The sequence below is a fragment of the Cricetulus griseus genome, chromosome 2 (assembly GCF_003668045.3).
Source record: "Cricetulus griseus strain 17A/GY chromosome 2, alternate assembly CriGri-PICRH-1.0, whole genome shotgun sequence".
NCBI classification, from domain to species: domain Eukaryota; kingdom Metazoa; phylum Chordata; class Mammalia; order Rodentia; family Cricetidae; genus Cricetulus; species Cricetulus griseus.
This window is the reverse complement of record NC_048595.1, coordinates 98,336,624-98,361,130: the sequence shown is the minus strand read 5'-3', so window position 1 is coordinate 98,361,130 and position 24,507 is coordinate 98,336,624. Positions and strand designations below refer to the sequence as shown.

General features: G+C 42.3%; 1 protein-coding gene across 1 annotated transcript; it reads right to left on the bottom strand.

The window, feature by feature from the left end:
- Positions 1-13,091: 13,091 nt before the first annotated feature.
- Tomm5 (translocase of outer mitochondrial membrane 5) lies at positions 13,092-15,835 on the bottom strand. Its single transcript, XM_027403180.2, has 2 exons — positions 15,627-15,835; positions 13,092-13,555 (listed from the first exon to the last, which is right to left on the bottom strand). Exons 1-2 carry the CDS (start codon positions 15,745-15,747, stop codon positions 13,521-13,523), a joined length of 156 nt encoding a protein of 51 aa, XP_027258981.1. The 5' UTR covers positions 15,748-15,835; the 3' UTR covers positions 13,092-13,520.
- Between the last annotated feature and the right edge of the window lie 8,672 nt (positions 15,836-24,507).

The window sequence follows — 24,507 nt, the reverse complement described above, 5'->3', positions numbered from 1 at the left end:
TATGTATCGAGAAAGTTATCCATTTCTTTTAGATTTTCCAACTGTATGGAGTACAGATTTTTAAAGTGTGTCCTTATGATTCTCTGGATTTCCTCAGTGTCTGTTGTTATGTTCCCCTTTTCATTTCTAATTTTGTTAATTTGTATCTTCTCTCTCTGCCTTTAAGCTAATTTGGATAAAGGTTTCTCAATCTTACAGTTTTTCTCAAAGAACCAACTTGTTGATTTGTATTGTTTTTGTTTCTATTTTATTGATTTAAGCCCTGAATTTGATTGTTTCTTGCTGTCTTCTCCTTTTAGGTGTAATTTCTTCTTCTAGAGTTTTCAGATGTCCTGTTAAGCTGCTAGTAGGAGATCTCTCCAATTATTTTTTTTAATGTAGGTACTTAATGCTATGAACTTGCCTCTTAGAACTGTGTTCATTGTGTCCCATAATTTTTGGGTATGTTGTGCATTCATTTCATTCACTTCTAGAAAGTCTTTAACTTTTAGGACTGGAGAGATGGCTCAGTGGTTAAGTGCACTGCCTGTCCTTCCAAAGGTCCTTAGTTCAATTCCCAGCAACTACATGGTGGCTCACAACCATCTGTAATGATATTTGGTGCCCTCTACTGGCATGCATACATTCATGTAGGCTGAACACTGCACACAAAATAAATAAATATTTTTTTTTAAAGAAAGTCTTTAATTTTCTTAGTTTTGGTTACTATTGCTGTGATGAAGCACTTTAACCCAACTTGGGGGCATAAGGAGTTTATTTTATTTATACTTCCATATCATTCTTCATCATTGAGGTTAGTCAAGACAAGAACTCAAATAGGGCAGGAACCTGGAGGCAGGAGCTGATGCAGAGGTCATGGAGGGGTGCTGCTTACTGCCTTACTAATCATGGCTTGCTCAGCCTGCTTTCTTATAGAACCCATAACCACTAGCCCAGGGATGGCCCTACCCACAATGAACTGGGCCCATCGATCTCTAATTAAGAAAATGTCTTACAGCCAGATCTTATGGAGGCATTTTCTCAATTGAAATTCCCTCTTTTCAGACAACTTTAGCTTGTGTCAGGTTCACATAAAACTACCCAGCATACTAATTTATTTCCTAATTTCTGTCTTGATCCATTTTTCATCCATAAGTAGTGAGTTGTTCAGTTTCCATGAGTTTGCAAACTTTCTGTTGTTTCTTTCTTTTCTTTTCTTTCTTTCTTTCTTTTTTTTTTTTTTTTTTTTTTTTTGGTTTTTCGAGGCAGAGTTTCTCTATATTGTTTTGGAACCTGTCCTGGAACTTGCTCTGTAGACCAGGCTGGCCTTGAATTCACAGAGATACGCTTGCCTCTGCCTCTCGAGTACTGGGATTAAAGGCATGCGCCACTACCGCCTGGCTTTTCTGTTGTTTCTGTTGTTGATGATAATCCAGCTTTAATCCATGGGATCACATAGAAAACAGTGTTATTTCGATTTTCTCATATCTGTTGAGACTTGCTTTGTGACTGAGCATGTGGTCATTTTTGGAGAAAGTTTCATGAGGTGCTGAGAAGAAGATCAGTTCTTTTAAGTTTAGGTGAAATGTTGTTTAAATATCTGTTAGGTCTATTTGGTTTGTAAAGTCTGTTAGCTCCAGCATTTCTGTTTAGTTTTTGTCTGGATGACTGTCTATTGATGAGAGTGGGGTACTGAAGTCTCCCACTATCAGTGTGTGAGGGTCAATATGTGATTTAAGCTGTAGTAGTGTTTCTTTTATGAACTTGGGGGCACATGTGTTTGGTGAGCAGATTTAAGAATTGCAATTCCTCTTGTTGGATTTTTCCTTTAATGAATATGTAGTGTCCTTCCATATCTCTTCTGATTAATTTTTGTTTGAAGTCTATTTTGTCAGATACTAAAATGGTTACAAGCAACCTATTTCTTAGGTATATTTACTTTTTCCATCTTTTTCCATCTTTTTATCCTGAGGTGATGTCTATTCTTGATGTTAAGGTGTGTTTCTTGAACGAAGCAGAAGGATGGATCCTGTTTTTGCCTCTATTCTGTTAGTCTGTGTCTTTATTTGTTTGCTTGTCTTTTGATTTTGTTTTGTTTTTCTGAGACAGAGTTTCTCTGTGTAGCCCTGGCTGTCCTGGAACTTGCTCTGTAGACCAGGTTGGCCTCAAACTCAGAGATCCACCTGCCTCTGCGTGCTGGGATTAAAGGCAAGTGCCATCATCACCCATCTAATTTTCATTTTTTTTATTGGAGAATTGAGTCCATTGATGTTGAGAGATATTTATGAACAATGATTGTTGATTCCTGTTGTTTTGTGATTATGATTGTATGTGTGTGTGTTTTCCCCCTTTTGATTTGCTGTTTAGGTCTGGGATTATTTATTCCTTGTGTTTTCTTGAGTGTAGTTAACCTCTTTAGGCTTGAATTTTCCTTCTAGCATCTTCGGTAGGGCTGAATTTGTAGATAGTTCTTAAGTTTGGTTTTATCATGGAATATCCTATTTTCTCTACCTATAATGATTGAAAGTATTGCTGGGTATAGTAGTCTAGGCTGGCATCTATGGTTTCTTAAGAGTCTCCACTGAAAAATCAAATGTAACTCTAATAGGTCTGCCCTTATATGTTACTTGGTCTTTTTTCTTGAAGCTTTTAATATTCTTTGTTCTATAGATTTATTGTTTTGATTATTATGTGGCAAGGGGATTTTCTTTTCTGGTCCAATCTAGTTGGTGTTCTGTATGCTTCTTGTACCTTGATAGGCATCTCCTTTATTTTAGGGCAATTTTCTCCTATGATTTTTTTTTTTTTGAAAATATTTTCTGTGCCTTTAAACCTGGGTTTCTTCTCCTTCCTCTATTCCTATTATTCTTAGATTTGGTCTTCTTATAGAGTCCCAGGTTTCCTGGATGTTTTGTGTCAGGATTTTGGATTTAACTTTTCTTTGATGTATCCATTTCTTCTATTCTGTCTTTGATGGCTGAGTTCTTTTCCATCTCTTGTATTTTGTTGGTGAGGCTTGCCTCTGAGGTTCTGACTCAAGTTCCTATGCTTTTCCTTTCCAGATCTCCCTCAGTCTGGGTTTTCTTTACTGATTCTATTTCCACTTTCAGGTCTTGGATGTTTTTATTTATTTTCCTCCACTGTTTGTGTTTTTATATTTTCCCTTAAGGGAATCACTCATTTCCTCTTTAAAAAACTCTGCATAGTAATAAAGTCTGTTTTATGGTCTACTTGTGCTTCAGCTATGTTGGAATACTCAGGGCCTTCTGTGGCAGGGTTGCTGGGATCTAGTGGAGACACAATGTCCTGGCTTTTATTGTGTTTTACAATGATGTCTAGGCATCTGGTGTTGGGAAGATTGTAGTTCTAGGTGCTGATATTTGGTTTTGTATTTGTTGGGTCCATGTGTTTTTCCTTGGTTTCTGTTGCCCTCTCTGGTTCTTAGGAAAGTGTTGTGGCCTTGAGTTGCCTGATAGGAAACTCTTTTGGGGTCCTGATTGGTGTGGTCATTGAGATTCCAAGTAAAATGTGTTTCTGGGTACTGAAAGCTAACACTTAGGAATAGTGGTGGACTTGGGTGGAGATTTAGGGGTCCATAGGATGGAGGAAAGCAGCGTGTTCCACCAGGATCTGCTTAGTCCCCTGGAAATGGGGGCAGAGAGTGAGGAGAGACCACTTCAGGTAGTCTGCTGCAGAGCTGGGGTTGAGACTGGGGATTGGTTTTGGAGGAGAGGAGGGAGCAGTGAAGGTCTACAGTTAACCTACCTGCTTCCTTGGCCAAAGTGCTACCCCTTTATATCCTGTGACATGGCATCTTTGCTGTACCTGGAGCTCACTGTTTAGGTTAGACTGGCTAGCCATTGATCTCTTGGCATCCTCCTATCTTTGTCTTTCCAATGCTATATTACAGACTCCCAGCAACCACTCATACCAACTTTTCTCCCATCAATGCGGGAGATACGAGCTTGGGTCCTCTGGTCCAGAAAAAACTTGTCTCCTCAGTCCTCTTCTACGTAAACCTATTTTCATTTTCGGTCTTTAAAGACAACAAGTGGAAGTGAAAATCACTAATGCAAATGAGAAAAGGTGGACTAGCAGGCGTCTTAAGGCCAGTCTTCAGCCCTAGCAGAATGAAATAGCTGTTTTTCCTCCTCTTTTCTGTGGTGCTGAGGATCAAGCAGGGACTGGGGCACACCAAACAAACTCTTGTCTACTGAGCTGCAATCTGGCTCAGGAGCCTGTTTTATTTATTTAGTTTGTTTGAGACAGGGTTTCACCAAGTAGCTCTGCCTGGCCTGGAACTTGTTACATAGACTAGGGCTCATCTTGAATCACAGAGATCCACCTGTCTCTGCCTAAGTGCTGGGATTAAATGTGTGTGCCACCATGCCAGGCCTTGCATGTTTTATTTCTAAAGGTTTATTGTTTTTATTATGAGTATGTGAAAGTGTCTGTATGTGGATATGTGCACACATGCAGTTGCCTGCAGAGTCCAGAGAGGGCACTGGATTCCCTGGAAATAGAGTTAGATTTGTTGTGAATCCGTGCCTGGAAACAAACCTGGGTCCCCTGTTAACCACTGAGCCATTTCTCTAGTTCATGTTTTATTTCTCAAGAGACACCTTAAGAATATTATATCAGAATAAAAGATGGGTTAGGAGGATAGCTCTGAAGGGTGAAACACTTGCTGCCCAAGAGTGCAGACTTTCCTGAGCAAGCTGGCTAGTACAACTAAACACTAGTGCCAGGTCCAGTGAAACTCTGCCTCAGCATATGAGGTAGAGAGCAATTGAAGAAGGCATTCTACTTTAACTTCAGGACTGTATTCAAAACCACACACATATGCACGTGATACAAACATCTATTTTTAAAAAAAGATTTTATTTTATTTATACATCTCTGTGTGTGGGTGTTCTGGAGGCCAGAAGTGGTTGTCAGAATGATTGTGGGCCATCCAATGTGGGTGCTGGGATCTGAACTCTGGTCCATTGCAAGAGTAGAAAGTACTATTAACCACTGAGCCATCTCTCCAGCCTCTGCACATACATTCTTACAAAAAAGACACAGCATGTGAATGCTTTTGTAATATTCTAAGGCTTCAGTAGCAAGCCTATGCACCATTTACATGTGGCTTCTGTGTTTTTTTGTGGATTTGTACTAATGTAGACAACTGGCACCATACAAGCATACTTAGACTCTTGAAACATGGATGTAGCAACTGCTTAGACTCTGTGGAGGGTCACAAAACAGGGTAGGGGGAAAATATGCTGTTTTTCACTTTGTTTCCCTTTTCATGGTGTTTTGTATGTTTGTATGTGTGGGGTGTGTGTGCTATGGTGTGGCGGGGGAGGTCAGAGGACAGCTACTGGGAGTCAGTTCTCTCCTTCCACCATTTAGGTCCTGGAAGTTGAGTTCTGACCTTCAGGTTGGCGGCAAGTGCCTTCGCTCCTGAGCCATCTCATTGGCCTGAAGGACTGTTTCATTTCAAATTTATTGTCACAGTCTTTAATAGAACGGTGGTTGAGCCAGGAGGTGGTGGTGCACGCCTATAATCTATCCCAGCACTAAGGAGGCAGAGGCAGGCGGATCTGGTGGTGCCAGCCTGGTGGTGGCTTACTGTGGATTCCTGTATGGTGGAATCTAGAACTGCAGTGCACACACCAGCCAGCAGATGTCAACATGGAATCTATTTGAGAGTGAAGCATGAAAACAGATCAGCACATTGTGAAGGCCTTGAGGGCTTCTTGCTCTTCTGCTCAACAGTTCTCCTCAGCCATGCTGCCCCCTGTCCTCCTCAGACACCTCCCCCTCAGCTTTCTCAGACACTCCATTCTTTCTCTGGCAAAGTGCTAATAGTCCCTACTTGCTGTATCTCTGAACAGAGCCTTCTCTGCTTCCCCAACCAAAGAAGGTCCCATCTCCCAACTACTTGCACTTGGTTCTCACAGGAATTTACATAATGAAGTAATCAGAAATTAAATGATGGCAGAGGGGAATGATATAATGTCTTCTGGATTCCATAAAACATCTTTGTCTGTTTTTTTTTCTTTTTTCTTTTTTCTATGCTTTCTGAGACAGTGTCTCACTATGTAACCTTGAACTCAAAGAGATACAACTCCGTGCCTCTGCCTCCCAAGTGCTAGGATTAAAAGCTTGGCATATGTCTGTCTCTCTTTTTTAAAAAGTCATCTGGTATATGCCCGTGTGAATTGATGTGCAACCCATATGTAAAAACAGCTCCACATGTGCTTGCTGGCCATCCTGAGGTTCCAAGTGGAAGGAGGACGCCAGCTCCACAAAGTGGTCCTCTCACCTCCATAAGTGTGTGCACTCAGTGCCCACATACACGATAAAGAAATGTAATTAAAAACAAACAGCTTCTCAGCCAAGCATGGTGGCCCTCGACTTTAATCTCAGCACTCAGGAGGCAGTAGCGGGTGGATCTCTGTGAGTTTGAGGTCAGCCGGGTCTATGTGATGAGTTTCAGGCAGCCAGGACTAGGTAGAAAGACCCTACCTAAACAAACAACAAAATCCCAGTTTTTCAAGCACCTAAGATAGGTCTGTGGGCTGAGCACTTGCTGTCAGTCCCTCAGTCTTCTCTCTAGCAGCCTGGTTTCCAGTCCTCCAGTACCGATCACCACAGGTATCTTTGGCCAGATGGCTAATCCTGAAGCCTCTGTCAGGGCAGAGGACCTTTTTTTTGTCTTGCTAGGCAACTTAGGCTGACCTCAAACATGCAGAACTTTCCAGCAGCCTTCCTCTGCCCACCTCGCACTGAGATTACAGGTGTGTGCAGCCCCACCCAGCAGTCCTTCATGCTACAATTTTATTAATGAAATCTACAACTCAGTTCTTCCTTTTGCTTATTTCCGAACAATCATGTAATTTTGTAACTGGAAAAGACCTTAAGTTAGTATAAATTTGTCAGTTATACACAGCAGATCCCGAGACAACGAGATCACCTGAATGCTTATGAAAAACAGATTTCTGGTCTCCTCCACAGTGACTCTGCTTCGAGTCTTTTGTTAAAAGCTTCCCAGGTGACGTTAGTGTGCGGTTTGTTCTGAAATGCACCTCAGCACATGACGTCTGAAACTTATGTAACGGTACAGGTGCTGTTTTATTAGACTTGAACCTCTCCTCTCACACGGAGCTTACCATCCAGTGTACCAGGATATAATCACCCTTCCAACTCCCTGAGTATGTATTCTTTGATTTGCAGGTATATGGCTTCTGATGCCTGTTTACTATTCATAGGATGTGATCAGATTTGCTATGTAGGTCACAGAAAAGGTACATTTGCAATAGAGTTCCTTATCAACAAAGAAACATGAGTGTTTAAAATATACAACGACTGGGGCTGTAGCTCAGTTTGTAAAGTGCTTGCTTAGGATTTGTGAAGTCCTGGGTTCTAACCCTTGCACTGCAAAATCAAGGTATAGTAGCATATGCCAGTAATCCTAGCCCTTAAGAGGTACAAGAAACAGGGGCATCTGAAGTTCAAGAGCATTGTCCTTGGTTATAGAGAGGGTTTGAGACCAACCTAGGATACATAAGACCAGTCTCAAAAAAAACAACTAAATGCATATAAAATAAAATCTGCTGTTATTTTCATGTGGAAGTTGGAAGGAGCCTATAAAAGTGATAATTTTGTGTTTCTATTCTTATCTACCACAGTTCCAAAACCTTGCTTCACCATCTTTATCATCCGCACCAGGTCTTTCTTTGGAACACCAGCCCCGAAATAATGACATGGAGACTTTTTTTTTCTCAAGACAGAGTTTCTCAGAGGCTTTGGAGGCTGTCCTGGAACTAGCTCTTGTAGACCACGCTGGTCTTGAACTCAAGAGATCCACCTGCCTCTGCCTCCCCAGTGCTGGGATCAAAGGTGTATACCACCACCGCCTGGCCAAGACTTCTTATTAATTATAAAAGCTTGGCCTTAGCTTAGGTTTATTCCCAACTAGCTCTTATAACTTAAATTAACCTATTTATATTCATCTTCATTCTGGCACATGGCTTATTACCTCTCAATACCATATATCTGACATACCACCAAGAGAGTAAACAGCTCATCTTGTAAAAATGCTTTAGATTTGGGGCTGGATGGATAGCTCAGTAGTTCAGAGTGTATACTTTTCTTCCAGGGGACCTGAGTTTAGTTACCAGCACCCACATTAGGTAGTTCACAGCTGTCTAAAACTACAGCTGCGGAGGGATCCATCACCTGTGGCCTTCAGGGGCACTGCACTTATGTGCACATGCCCATACAAACACATAATTAAAATAAAATGCTTTTAACATTAATTACATTTATTCGTAGCTTTGTGTATTTGTATGTATGTTTGTGTACATGTGTGGTGGTCAGAGGACAACTGTGGGAGTCAGTTCTCTCCTCCCATCATACAGTTCCAGGGATTGAACTCAGGCTGTCAGACTGGGCAACAAGTGTCTTCATCCATTAATCATTTCCCCCAACTCCTAGATAGCCTCTCTTTAGTGTCACAGCTCTGTGATTTAGTGACATGCTTTTTACTTTATAGTCGGGTGCCAGCTATCTGTTTCTGTGAAGTGTGACTGGGACACAGCCATGCGCCCTCATCTGAACAGTCTGACTGCTTTCATGTCACAATTGCTGGCTTGGCACAGGAGAGCCGTGTAGACCCGAAGGTCTGAAATACCAAAGCTAGCCAGTCCTGATGTGTGATTTCTGTGATGGCTTGAGCTGTATGCAGAATTTATGAAGCAATCATGACAGGGCAAAAAAAGTCAAATGTCAGCTGGTCCCCCCCCCCCTTGGAATCAAGCAAACAAATAGTTCAGATTTCTGCACCTGTCTTTCACTCTAAATGTTGGCTCATGTTTGCCAACCTAAGAACTACTGAATATACCAGTTGCAAAGCTATTGCTGTTCCAACAGTAACTGCAAAGGGCGAAGAAAGTGTTTTCTTAATGTTGTACTGTTAGCAATTAAAAGCATTAATTTAGCTGCAGAAGCCCTGTCCCCTTATTAATTAGAAGGAATTAACATTTCTGTTCCCCATTTCCCTCAATGTTCTCAATTTCAAGTTTACAAAAAAGCAAATCTGCTAAGACTGTTTACATACTCCAATTATGTGCAGTCTAAATATTTTCTTTAAAAAAATTACTTATTGCTGGTGGTGTGCACCTTTAACCCCAGCACTGGGTAGGCAGAGGCAGGCGGATCTCTATGAGTTCGAAGCCAGACTGGTCTACAAAGCGAGTTCCAGGACAGGCTCCAAAGCAACAGAGAAACTCTGTCTCGAAAAACCAAAAAAAAAAAAAAAAAAAAAAAAAAAAAATTACTCATTTTATGCTTACGAGTGTTTTGTCTGTATGTCTGTCTGTGCATCACATGTATGCCTTGTGCCCAGAGATGTCATTAGAATGTGACTCCCAGAACAACAGTTACAGAAGGTTGGGACCCACCATGTGGGGCTGAGAATTGAGCCTGGGTCTCCTGTAAGAGCAGTCAATGCTTTTAACCACTGAGCTATCGATCCAGCCCCTAAATATTTTCTAATAAATTAAAATTATTTCAGAACTGTCTGTTCCAAGCACTGAACACTACCAGTATAGCCAGAATTAAAAAAAAACTACTAACAGGCTGGGCACAGAATTGTAACCCCAGCACTTGGAAGACAGAGGTAGCAGAACTCAAAGTCAAGGTACTTCAGGACCATGTAGCAGCAAGGTTGTTTCTTAATAAGCCACTTACTAAAAAACTGAACCATCACATTTTGTTTTCTTTTTCAAGACAGGGTTTCCTTGGCTATCCTGGAACCTGCTCTGTAGACAAGACTGGCCTTGAAGTCTTAGAGATCCACCTACCTCTGCCTCCCAAGTGCTGGGATTAAAGGTGTGTGCCACCACCGCCTGGCCACATCACATTTTCTTATTTCAGCCTGAATATACCCTAGAATCCCCAGTGGCAACCACACTTTATCTTTAGGAAAAGCACACAAACATTAAAAGTCCCCTAAGACTTGGCAAGCTGTTTAAATACCACACTGAAACTTGATCCTAAACTCCTCCATTTGTTAAAAGATACTGACTGGTCAAGGTTATTTTTTGGTAGTAAATGTTTGGTAATGTATTTAAATGATTTTTGTTGTTTGTTTTCAAGTAGCCTAGTTGGCCTCAAACTAAAATCCTTCTAGCTGGGATTATAGGTGGATGCCACCACACTAGCCTACTTAGTGTCTGATAATTCCAAAGTCTGACTACATCAGGATCAGCATGCTACCTCATCATATCCGAAAAAGCAAATGAAATTAGACTAACCATCAATAATTATTGTTACCAAGTGCCAAGTAATAGTGCCAATTATTCCCCCTGACCAGCATTCTACTACCCTAATTCCACAATTGAAAATGAATTCAGAGGTTCAGCTATGGAAAGATGTGCATCTCAAGCCCTGGGGCCAGGACCCAAAGTCAAATCTACTTCTCTTTGGGGCAGTGTTCACAAGCATGGTGTCAAAAACTGCAGGCTTGCAACTAAGGAGTGGATGGAAGTTACTACATACAATACCGACATATATGCTGTCTGGGTAAAGATGGTGGGCTGACCACATGCATAACGTAATATGTCCATTCTTGCCTGAAATTTCATTCCATAACAGTAAGTTTTTATCCAGTTTACGGTTAGAATCTCAAAGGATAGAGGATGAGACAACAATTGTAAACTGGAAAGCAAAAAAAAAAAAAGTTCCATAGTACAGTCTCGGGGAAATGGTAGTTACCAAAACTAAGAACTAGCCAGGGAAGGTTCTCAGATGTGGTCTACACTCTACAGGGCTTAGCAACCCTCTGCCCTGGGCCTCACTGAAGCCCTCCCACATCACTGGACTTCCAGAATCCTAGCAAGGCCTTCATTCTTCACATACAAGTCGGAAGAATGTTCTCTTAGGAATGAACAGCTTAATATAAAATACCTAAAGGTATCAACACAGACTTTCTTGCCTATTAAATACCCAAAAGATCTCCCTTAGGAAGAGCCTAAGGCCATCAAGCCCCACCCACTTAGTCTCTAGCAAAGGCGAAGTGTCTAACATGAAAAACAGACAAAAGCCACTTTAGACAACAGACTATGAAGAACAAAGAAAAGTTACAAAGGTTAGCCAGGCGGTGGTGGCACACGCCTTTAATCCCAGCACTCAGGAGGCAGAGGCAGGGGGATCTCTGTGAGTTCCAGACCAGCCTGGTCTACAAGTTTCAGGACAACCTCCAAAGCCACAGAGAAACCCTGTCTTGGAAACAAACAAACAAACAAAAAACCCCACAAAGGTTGTATGTTATTCTACAAAGAGAAGATGTAAAATAAAGGGAAAGAAACCACCACCACCAAAAAAAAAAAAAAAAAACAAACAAAAAAAAAAAAAAACCCACAAAATTTCTGGGGTTAGGACAGTGCAAAGATCTAATCCTAGCACTGGGGAGGCAGGGGCAGGCAGATCTGAGTTTGAGACCAGCCTTGTCTACATAGTGAGTTCCAGGACAGCCAGGGCTACAGAGAAACCCTGTCTCAATAAAACAAAACAAAACAAAAAACAAACAAACCACAAAACTTATGGGAACTAATGGATGGTATGTTTCAAGTTTTAACACAGTGAATTAAATACACATACTAGAGTGTGTCACTATGGAATAGACTAGTAGGACAACAGATCCTTGTTTTCTCAGAGAGAAAAATTAGGCCTCAAAGAAAGACCAGGAGTCAGAATGGTTTCAGATTTCTTAGCAGACTCAAACCCACAGCCAGAACTCTACATTCAGCAAAGAATCAAAAGTGAGACTAGAAAAAAGCAACTATCAGGTCAGAAAGGCCTAAAAATGTTTACCTTCTATGTCACCAGTCAGAGCTCCACGAAAGCAAACATTAGCAAACAAGAGACCCAATACGGGATAAGAAAAGGTTGTCCCCAAGTTACAGCCATACACAGAGAAGCAAAGTCTCTAGGAAGACTCCCTAGGGAAGAGGAGAGGATGTGATACTTGATCAAACCAATATGATGTCAACTGTTTTTGGTACATGGTGAATGAAAGGTTCCTTTGGTGGAAAGCTCACAGGAAAACTAGGGGTTAAAAGAAAAAAAAAATGTGTAGGAAAAGAAAACCATCAGTCTAACCAAAATCACACTAGGTTGCACACAGGGAGATGTGGTGACAAACATGTATGATGGGTATGAAGAATGAAAAGAAACCCAAGTCCTGGCAATACACCCAGCAGCAAGTGGACAATAACTAAAACAGAAATTATGGCAGCAGCAGCAGCATCTTGTTACCAGGAGACACACTGGTGGAGCTGAAGAGATGGCTCACAGGTTAAGAGCACCGACTGCTCTTCCAGAGGTCCTGAGTTCAATTCCCAGCAACCACATGGTGGCTCACAACCATCTGTTATGAGATCTGGTGCCCTCTTCTGGTGTGCAGATATACATGGAAGCACAATGTTGTATACACAATAAATAAATAAAATCTTTAAAAAAAAAAAAAAAAAAAAAGTGTTCCTGATCTTGCAGAAGGCCCAGCTCCAGCACGGCAGTTCATAACCACCTGTAACTCAAGTTCTAGGGAACCCAATGTCCTCTTCTGGTCTCCATGGGCACCAGGAACACACATGGTACACATACATACATGCAGGCAGACACATATACACAAAATAAAAACAATCTTAAAAAAACACATGTTAAAAAGGCGGGCATGGGCTGAAGAGATGGCTCAAAGGTTAAGAGCACCGACTGCTCTTCCAGAGGTCCTGAGTTCAATTCCCAGCAACCACATGGTGGCTCACAACCATCTGTTATGAGATCTGGTGCCCTCTTCTGATGTACAGATATCCATGGAAGCAGAATGTTGCATACATAATAAATAAATAAATAAATAAATAAAACCTTTTTAAAAAAATACATTTTTCCCACTGTTCATGGAGCTTGTATTTTTAGCATCACGCAGTAAACTGCAGTCCATTAAGACTTTGGCAAAGAAGCATACTGCCACATAGAGTTCAAAAGAAGCAGAAGCAATAGTGGCAGGGTTGCAGGCATCACCAGCAAAAAGCGGGACAAAATAAAAAACGAAAACCCAAGCTTTTTTCATCAGAATGTTTATTAAAAATATAGACTGGTGGTTCTGTGCTTAAATGTCATTGTGGGTGTATGCTGACTTCCATCAAACAGACTCTTCGAAAATACAGAAGTTGTAAACAGAAATGACTGCCAAGACAGTACCATTTCAGAAATAAGCCCCTTAGAGTTTGACATTTCCATCAACACTCACAGAGGTGGCTCTCACAGGCCCAAGGGCACACCAGACCACAAGACATCTTTCTGCACTTCCCAAACAGTTTTATATTTCAGCTATGAAGGTCAGTTCCCAAGGCCCAACTTGTTCTTAACAAGTAGAGTTTTTATGTCCATTTAATCAGTCTTACACCTTTCTGGGCCAATTCATCTGCAGACAGGAGGAGAAACTGTCACCAGGTTCTTCATGCCATGCATCCATGTGATCCCAATCTTCATATGCTGTCCAACTTCTTTAAGATATATGGCGCTGAAAGAAAAACCCCAAATTAGGTTTTATTCTGAGTCCGCAGGCTATACTGCAGAATTATAAAACTGTGTGTAAAAGAAAAAACCTTTATGAAATATGGTTTTAGCAACAACTCCCAAATAGTGATTGAGCCTCTACCAGTACCACAAACCAAAAATATTCACTGCCTGGCAAAGCAGCCCATTCCAGTGCCACTCAATTCACCACCATAAAGTACACCATACTGCATCTTTCTTCCATGGCTATAAGTAACCCCAACAGTTTACTGTGGGGACCTTTGACTTGCTTTGCAGTGCAGGGAGCTGAACCCAGGACCTTCCACAGGCCAGACAAGCACTTTACCAAGGTATACCTCTAGCTCCGGGGAGTTATTTTAACCTAAACAGAACAACAGTCTACAGGAAACAAATGGATATTGGGTTCAATTCTCAATACTGGGCAAACAAACAACTGGAAGAAAGCACAGGGTTTTCTCAGATTCTACCTGTCACTTATGCCCTTCAGAACATACTAGTTACTGTGCTGGTTTGATAAATGATACACAAAGAGCTGTCTGGAATACTAAGTGACATTACTAGAACGGAGAGACAGCCCAGCAGCTAAGCCTGTCATCAATCAGGAGGACCTGGATTCAGGTCCCAGCATCCACATTTGGAAGCTACAATTTGCCTGTTTAACTCTAGTTCCAGGAGTTCCGACATCCCCTTCTGAATTATGCAGATGGATGCAGGCATGTAGCTCACTTACAAGACGAGCGGACAAAAATCTTTGAAGAGTGATAAATTGGTGCACATCAGATACAAAGATCACTAAGCTAATATTCTCTTGGCAGCTCTTCTGTAAGAAAAGGTTAAGAGGATGGAAAAGGTGAAGTAGTGTCAAGAGGCTGCCAGATGAACATATGCCAGTGTTCTGATCTCCAAGAGGCCCTCTCCTGGAGAGGCCAGCAACACAGAGAGAACACAGCACTGAATGAATGAGACCTCCACCTCAGTGAAATCCAGGAGAGGTTAACTCTAAAAATGTTGGTATGTTTCTCAATTACTTGAACCACTCCTGCCTCTACCTGCACAGCAGACAACTATATGCAAACAAGCACAGAACAATGAGAAGGATGTTGTATTGAGAGCGTGAGGGTCAGTCAATTCTGTTCTATCATTAGAGAACTAATTGTTTAAAAAAATATTTGAGGCAGTCGTGGCACACGCTTTTAATCGCAGCACTCAGGAGGCAGAGGCAGACCGATCTCTGTGAGTTCAAGGCCAGCCTGGCCTACAGGGAGGAACCCTGTCTGAACCGCCCCCCCCCCAAATATACTTTGCTATTTATTTTGTATGTATTCTGTGGTGTGTACACGAATTCGTGCATACTTTGGTGCAGATGGTGGAGGTCAGAGTACAATCACTTGGTTCTCTTCTGCCACCAAATGTGGATCCAACTTGGCGGCACATGCCTTAACCCAGTTAACCATCTATTTTCTAATTTGTTAGTCTGTCTTTAACCCTGGTGTGCCCCCTTGAACTCAAGCTGTCACTTGCAAAAGGAACAAAGATCAAGTAAGGAAATTAACTTTTTGTCTACAGACGCCTCTTTTCATCTTTCAGAAAAAGGAAAACCAACTATTTTACTTCAGCCTCTGTACAAATAAACACAAAGAAAGTAAATCTCTTCGGATTTCAAAGGCAAGCACTGAAGGAAAGTGCCTGGTGCCGAGTTAAGAGCTCGGAATTCTAGGTCAGGCTTATTCTGAATCTCCAAATGACCTTGGGTCAGCCACTTCCCAGGGGCCGTTTCTAGGTTGGTCAAACGAGGGTATTGTTCACGGGATAACACCTGAAGGTCCTAATCACAAGCGTCGAGTGAGCAAAGGTGACTTAACCACGCGCCCCCAGCCACCACGTGCACTTGGCACGTTCTTAGGACCCGCAGACCCCCTAGAGGGCACGCAGTTGGGCCGCCCTGGGCAAGCATGCCCCGGTTCTCCCTAGAATGCTCAACTCCAGGCCCCACGACCGCGTGCAGGGGTGGGGTGGACCCGTGGCCTCATGGCCACAGCGCGAAGGACACTCACTGACTCGCAGCAGGGCCACGTAGATGAGGAAGTTCCGAATGGAGGAGATCACATCCTCGCGCATCTTCCGTTTCATCTCCTCGGGATCCAGCTTCGGCGCGAGACCCTCGATCCGGAACATTGCGGCTCTCTCTCCAAAGCCTGCAGGCGCTGCACCCTGCTCTCCTCCAGTGGCCGCCTTCCACCCGAACTCAGGCAGACTCTACTTCCTGTCCCACCCTCGTTTCCGTCGAGTGACGGGAACCTGCAAGGGTCAAACCTCATCCAGCCCTCGTGCATAGGAAGCAGAGAGACCTGAAGGGGGCGGCCTAAGTCTCAAATCGCAAACCTTAGTGGATCCCGATTGTTTCTTAGATAGTCGACCGCGGGGCTGGAACCCAGAGTGCTACCTGTAAAGTTGTTTTATGCTGTCCAATAGAGAGGTGTGTGCATATGTACCACCATAAGTAATAATAGCTAGCTAGCATTTATAGAGTACCCGACAAAGTACTGCGCGAATTGCACATCATAACCTTCATTTCCTAGATTTGAAAATCAAAACGCACCAGCCTGAAAAAAACTTAGTTGCGAATATAGCTCATTTGCCAAAGCGTTTACTTTAGCATGCATGAAGCCCTGTGTTCGAGCCCTAACACCGTATAAGCCTGGTGTGATGGCTGTTTGTTTTCTGTAGTAATAAACACCATCAAAGCAACTTGGGGAGGAAAGGGTTTATTTCACCTAACCTGTTACAGTAAATCATCCAGGGAAGCCAAAGCAGGAATTCAAGCCGGAACCTAGAAGCTGAGACCAAGGAGGGGCGCTCCTCTTGGAGCAGCTTCCTTTCTTAAACAACTCAGGACCACGTGCGGGGTGGCATCGCCCACAGTGGGCTAAGCCCTCCTCCGTCAATTAGTAGCCATGACGATGCCCCTCAAATCTACCAACAAGCCCATCTATCTGGTGGAAGCCATTCCTTAATTGAGGTTTTCTCTTCCCAGGTGACTCTAGTTTGTGTCAGGGTGACCAAACCTAACCAGCACACGGCTGGCAGAATGAGGATCAAGAGTTCAAGGTCAAAGTGGGAAGGTGGCTCACACCTGCACCCTTTAATCTCAGCCCACAGGAGGCAGAGTCACTGCAAATTTGCAGCCAGCTTGAGCTACAAAGTCATTACAAGGACAATCTGTGCTAGATAGGCTGTCTCAAAAAACAAACAACTCCAATATAAACAAACAACAACCCCCACAAACAAACAGTTCAAGGTCACCATCCTCAGCTAGTGCATTTCATACCTACTGATGTCTAGAACTCCAGAGACTGAGGTTTTAACGTTTCCCAAATCGTTTCTGTATCCTCCTTTTTGGAGTTAGCTGACCCTTACATATTCTGATGCAGACCTTGGAATACCACAAGTGTGAGCCCAATTCGATCTGATTAACATTGTACAGATGAGAGGAAACCAAGTGCACCGTTGAGTTCTCAGACATGAAATCAGACAGCTTAATTTTTCACATAATTCAGTGCCACATTGGCTTTTCTTGAGGGCGCACTGCATAGCAACAATGAATTTGGGGTTAAATAAGAACAATCATTTACTATAAGAGCAATTGATAGTGTTAGCATAACTATCTACCTTCCTGATTGACAGCATGTAAGATCCTGGGGTTAGGGAGAAAAAAACCCTTCATCTGCTTATTCAAGCCTTAGTGAACATTTGCATCTATAATTCATACAGTGGACTAGCAGAAGCAGCTCTGGTGTGGGAGGGGCTGATTCCCAAGGAAGAGCTCCAGCCAAGCCCTCCTGAGAGAGTGCCTCAGAAGGAGGAGAGATCATGCTCCACAAGGCCTCCCATTGCCTACATAATCAGGGACAAGTCTCTGGCTGCAACCTCACTTTTTTTGTAGCAAAGGGAAGGCATATGATTCCCTAAAGTTCCCTCCAGTTCTGACAATCTGCATTTTGAATTCTGATTGCATCACTGAGTTTGAAGTGTATGAATGTTGAAATATCATCACTTGTGGTCAGATAGTGTGCTGACTAGATTTTTGTCAGGTTGACACCAGCTTGGGTCATCTGGGAAGATGGAACTTCAAATGAGAAAATGTCTCCATCAGATTGGCCTGTGGGCAAGCCTATGGGGACATTTTCTTGATTAATGATTGATGTGGGAGGGCCCAGCCCACTATGAGCAGTACAATTGATCTTAGGTTGTATTAAAAAGCCAGCTGAACGAGCCAGCAAGCAGCATTCTTCCATGCCATCTGTTTCAGTCCCTGCCTCCAGGTTCCTGCCTTGAATTCCCACCCTGGCTTCCCTTTGTGATGGAGTACAGCTGTAAGCTGAAATAAGGTATTTCTTTCCCAAGTTACTTTTGGTTATGGGATTTACCACATCAATAAAACCAAACTAAAACAGATAATAAAATTGCCAGTTTGTATATTCTCCTAAGTAGGAAAGAATGTTACAACAAGCAGATCTTGCCACACGTGGTGGCTCACACCTTTAATCTCAGCATGTAGAAGGCAGAGACAGGTGGATCTCTGAGTTCGAGACCAGCCTGGTCTACAGAGCCAGTTCCAGGACAGCCAGAGCTACACAGAGAAACTCTTGTCTCTAAAAACAAAAAACCAAACCAAACAAACAAAAATCAATAAGCTTATCCCATCTATCTGAAAAGTGGGGCAAAACATATTTGGAAGGAAATAATTACATAGTTCTAGTAGCTTAGACTGCACTTAGATGTGGAAATACTTTGTTTTTCTTATACTGAGATCTTTTGAGTAGTTTGGGGTCACAGAACAGATTAAATTAGCCAAAAACTATCCTTATTGAAAAAAATTGTAGATTTTTAGACACTTGAATTGTTAAATTAAAGAGGCACCTGTTTATGTCCATGTAGCAAATGTCTGGCCTGCTAAAAGGCAATGTAATTCTTTTCTTCCTTTCTTCCTTCCTTCCTTCCTTCCTTCCTTCCTTCCTTCCTTCCTTTCTTTCTTTCTTTCTTCCTTCCTTCCTTCCTTCTTTCCTTCTTTCCTTCCTTCCTTCCTTCCTTTCTTTCTTTCTCTTTTTTTTCAAGACAGGGTTTCTCTGTGTTAACAACCCTTGTTGTCTTTGAACTCACTCTGTAGACCAGGCTGGCCTTGAACTTATAGAGATCCACCTGCCTTAGATTTATTTACTTTTATTTTATGAGTGTTTTGCCTGCATGGATGTCTGTGCATCCTGTGTGTGCCTGGTGCCCAAGGAGGTCAGAAGAAGGTGTTGAACCTTTAGGAACTGCAGTTACAGATGGTTGTGGGCCTCCTTGTGTGTGCTAGGAGTTGAACTTGGGTCCTCTGCAAAAGCAGCAAATGCTGTTGACGTATGAGGCACCTCTTCAGCCCCAGGGCAGTGTAATTCATATGAAGATTCCTTAGGAAGGTCTGGTGCCTGGAGTGACCGAGCGGTATTAATGGGCTTGTGCAGCCCAGTTTACTAGTCTGGATCAGGTCTAAGGGGATTGTTTCTGTGTCAAGGATGCCCATCCTGGTGAACTTGGACTTTCCTCTTTGCATGGCCTCTCTAATTGTCTTGGAGAACACCCGTAAAAATAAGCTCCCCCTTTTAGGCTTTTAAATAGTGCTTATTTATGTATATCTGTATCTAAATCTATATCTATTAAGCATATAGGTGATGACGTCATCCAATCACAGTGGGTTTAGGTGAGGCAAAATAAAAATATGATGCCTCCAGAGGTCAGTATTAGATGGCGTCATTTCACATCTTCGATTCTTCATTATTTTTCCCTCATCTGGATGCCGAATGCTTTGAGTCACATCTTTGAAGTCTCTTCTAACTCTAAAATGCTGTATTTCCAAGCTCACCATGTTTCCTGTTCTTTCTATATAATGAGCCAAACGCTAAGAGCAAAGGATTTACTGTGATGTGCACTGAAGCGCAAAAATAAAGAAGTATGCATACATAATTTAATATTGATATTTGTGTTCTTTAGTTTGATCACAGAGGAAATAGCAGCTGATGTCATAGCCTGTCTTGTTTTCCATTTAGATCCCAGGAGGGATTTAGGAACCATTTCCTTTGACTCAATTTCCCAGACAGCTCTCATGTAAATGTTTGGAGTGTACAACCAAACTGTAAGAGAATTAAGTGTTTTATATTTCCATCACTGGGGAGGAATTTATATGTGCATGGCCAGAGAGTCACTGATGATTCTTGATTGAGGAATTAACACAATATAAAATCTCAGTGAGCCCGTGCTTTGTGATCTATAGAAAACTATAGACTTAGGGTACTAAACAGTTCAACTTCTCTATTTAACACACAGGGAAACTGTGTCCCAAAGAGGGGCTAGTTAAGGAAAGAGAGACCTAGGTGGGTCTCTGACCTCTAGTTTTGCATTTCCTCCCATCAGATCCTGCTAGAATGAGTACTTTCATTGACAGTTCTCCCCCAAGAGATAAGGACATCTTTGGAGAGCAAGGTTTACCCCACAGCAGGCTGAGGGTAGCACTTTCCACATTCCCACACCCATGATGGCAGCTGATCTGGACTGAGTTATTCTGGACTACATTTCTGTCCTTCCTCATTCCTCAGGGGAGGAGTGCATCCTAGCACTCCCTGGACATTTCCCGGGTGTGGTGGGGACATTCCTTTACTCCTAGTATTAGAAGCTGGAAGGAGGAAGATTAAGAGTTCAAGTTCATCCTCTACTACACAACAAATTTAAGGCTATCCTGGGCTACATGAGACCCCCCCATACCAAAGAAAATCAAAATAATAAAAGTAATCTTGACTTTGAAGTCCACTCAGGATTCAAAACGAATGCCACAGATTTCAGGACAAGGAAGAGAGATCTGGACTTTCAAAGAGTGCTGTGTGTGGTCAGCAAGATGGCTCAGCAGGTAAAGGTGTTTGCTGCCAAGCCTGATGACCCGGGTCCCACATGATGAAAAGACCTCTATACTAGTGCCTTCAACAATAAACAAACAAACAAATGTAATAAAGGATGTTTAAGGAGATTTCTCTGCTCAGGTGTGATGGTGCGCCTCAGGAGGCAGGGGCAGACAGATCTGACAGCAGTGTCTACAGAGTGGGTTCTAGGCCAGCTGGGGCTGTGTAATGAGACCCTGTATCAAACAACAGCAACCAGAAGATTGCTCTGTGATAGATGCTCATACCCTTACCCAATAGATAAGGCATCATATTTCCAGAAATTACTGCCTAGTGAGAGATGCACACCTCCAGGAAGGGGCCCTTTGAAACCTCAAAGAATGAAGAGAGTTTTAATAAACTTCACCTCACTGGTGTCCTCTTTAGAACATTCTGCTCTTGTTTTTGTAGTGAGGCCTTCATCATCTGAATGATTTATAAGCATATAATCCCCTTCCAAGAAGCCTGGAAGCACCTCAAGTGTAAGGAGTGTATTTGGTCATTCTCAAATCCTCTGACCATTGAGGGCATGTGTTTATTGATAAGTATTGAATCCCTGGTTATTGGGCATCCTCTGCTAATGCAATAAGCCAAATCAAACAGAATTAATAAGATGAGATTCAATAAACAGAGCAAGCAGAGCAAAGCAACTCCCAGGTGACTCTTGGGAAGGCAGGAGAGAGAGCAAATAGCAGGTCTATCGACCAGGTCTTAAATACCCTGTAGGCATGGTCTTGAGCAGCTTCAAGGGAGGAGCTGACCATTGGTGGACTTTTCTGAGGGATAGGGCCTGGAATGGGAGGAGTGTGGCCAGCTGCCCAGCTGAACATCCGGGCAGAGTTTAGAATGGGGGAGTGAGACAGCGGAGATTCTCAATGTCTGTATGTAATAAAAACTCACTATCCATTGAGTGAATGAATGAATGAATGAATGACCATGTATGCATTAGGCTGAAAGGAAATAATTCCCAAAAGAAATTTATTCCAAATTGTATTTATTATATTTCTATATAAGGACTTATTTCTTGCAGCTTTGGTAAACTTGGTTTTGTATGGCTAAGGAAAATAGGGGCCCAGTGAGATGGCCCAGTGGGTGAGTGCTTTTGATGCCAAATTTGAGGGTCCTGGGGACCAAATGCATGCCATTAGTCTTGGCAGCAAGTGTTCGTACCCACTGAGCCATATGATAGTCCATTTTTTCATTGCTTGTTTGATACAGGGTCTCACTATACAGTTCTAGCTGGCCTGGAACTTACTAAGTAGACCAGACTGGCTTTGAACTCACAGAGATCTGTCTAACATATTTTTTAATTAAAAAATAAGCCCTATTAGTGCATATTCATCATACAAAGAAATGGGTTTCATAATGACACTTTCATTTAAATATATTATTTACTATTACAGTACTTTCCCCCATTGCTCTCTCCTGTGCCCACAGTCAAACTAGCTCCCTTTGCCCAAATAAAATAGTCCATTTTCTACTTTCATGTCATATGTATGTATCTTTAGAGAGAAGTTTCACATTTGTCTTTCTGAGTCTGTCTTATCTTACTCAACCAGGTGGTCTTTGTTTCCATTCATTCTCTTAAGAGACACCTTCTTCTTTATCGTGAACAACAGTGTGTGTGTGTGTGTGTGTGTGTGTGTGTGTGTGTGTGTGTGTGTGTATTCCACATTTCCTTTATCTAGATATCTGTTGATGGAAAAGCTAGTCACCTGCAGGAGTCAAGAATGACTCCTAGGGCTGGGGAGAGGCCTCAATGAGTACAGTACTTACCTTGAAGCATGGAGGCCTGAGTTCAGACCCCCAGCACCCATATAAAAGATGGGTGTGGTAACACAAGTCTGGAACCCCAGCACTGGGAGGCAGAGAAGAGGGAGGATTCCTGGGGCTTGTTGGCTACTCAGTCTTTCTGAAAGTCTTAAAAAATAAGGTGGAGAGGGCCAGCAGGATGGCCTAGTGACCTGGGTTCTATATCCAGGATCCACATGGTGGAAGCAAGAATTCCTACAAGCTGTTCTCTGAAAATTAAAAAACAAATGTAAGAACAAAAGAGAGCAATAAGACACTCAGTGCTGACATTTGATCTCCACAACTTCTCAGGCATGTATGTATACATAAGTACACATGTATGTATATGTACATACATACATACATATACCACACATATACACATACACATTAAAAACAGTATTATTGGGGCTGGAGAGCTGACTCAGTGGTTAAGATATGTATACATATATGTATGCATATATGTATATACACACTGCATGCTTGTGGTGCAGGCAAAATACCTATACACATAAAAATAAAATGATGAAAATTTAAACTACAGTCTTTAAATTTTATTGTCTTTATTTATCTGTAACAATATAATTATATAAAACCCATATGATGCTCTTATCACTCATTTTTAAACAAAAATACATGTTTATTTATTTAAAAATATGTTTATTCTTATTATATGTGTATGAGTGTCTGGCAGATTTGCATGCCTTGTGTTCTCAGATACCAGAAGAGGGCTCTGATTCCCTGGAACTGAAGTTTTGAGTGGTTGTCAAACCACATGTGGGTGCTGGGAACAGAACCTGGGGACTCTATAAGAGCAGCAAGTCACCAGGTGTGGTGGCACACACCTTTAATCTCAGCATTCAGGAGGATCTCTGTGAGTTCAAGGCCTTCCTGGTCTACATAGTCAGTTCCAGGACAGCCAGGGCTGCATAGTGAGGCCCAGTCTTGAAGAAAAAAGAACAGTAAGTATTCTTAACCACTGAGCTGCCTCTCCAGCCCCTCATATTTGTTTTATAACAATATGGAATTAAGAAAGGAAGAAATGGATCTCCTAGATCCCATACTCTCCCTCTGATGTTTAGAGCATGACAGACAAGTCTTATGAAAGGCAAACACCACTCGTCTCATCTTAGAAAAGACACATTTAGCCAGCCACTAGGTCTTACTCTATTGAATCTTCAGACTGAATAGGTGATCCTGTCTCTAGGAATCCTCAGACTGAATGATCTCCTATCTCCGCCTTACTTATGCTCCTCTTTCTGCTCAGACACATCCCTTCCTGTCTCCACCTCCTTAGTTCTGGGATTAAAGTGCGAGCCACCACCACTTGGCTCTGTTTCTTTTTTATACGGGATCAATTTCGTGTAGCCCAGGCTGGTCTTGAACTCCCAGAGATCTGTCTGCCTCTGTCTCCCAAGTGCTGGGATTAAAGGTGTGAGCCTGACCTCTAAGGCTAACTAGTGTGGCTGGCTCTGCACTCTGATCTCCAGACAAGCTTTATTTGTTAGAGCACAATCAAAATATCACCACACATGTCTTCCTAAAGGTACAAATGCTTCCCCCTCCCCAGCATGTCAGAGTTCAGTTGCTCCATATTACACAGACAGTGAAAGGAGGAGCATGCTGGTCATTCCCTTTCATAATATTTGGAATCCATCAGGGGAGAACAATGGCCAGTGCTAACATGAAGCCTTACTTCCAGGCTCAGATTGGGAACACAGTGTAAGCTCTCTTTGGTGCTTGGTTATTGACTTCAGCACCCCTGCTTTTGTGTGAGCACCTCCAGTTTTGGGGACTCTCCGATTCTCTGAGACAGTTCTGAATGTCTTTCCATACTATCCACCCAGTAGCCCTAGTTATATCCTCCTAACTATCTGCCAGAAATTGCCCCATCTTCCCTCATGGCTCAGTAAGGAGGCTGGAATCTTCCTTAAAACATGCTGTCACAAACAAACAAAAAAACATGCTGTCTCCAGGATAAACTACATTTTGCAAAATCCTTGTAGATTTTTGTAATTTTCCCTTATGCACATCCTTAGCCTTTTCTTTTTAAACTTTTTGTTTATTTGTATAGGTGTTTTGGTGTTTTGTTTGCATGTTTGTCTGTGTACCAACTGTGTGCTCGATTCCCTTTGAAGCCAAAAGAGGCCATCAGATCCCCTAGATGGTTGTGATA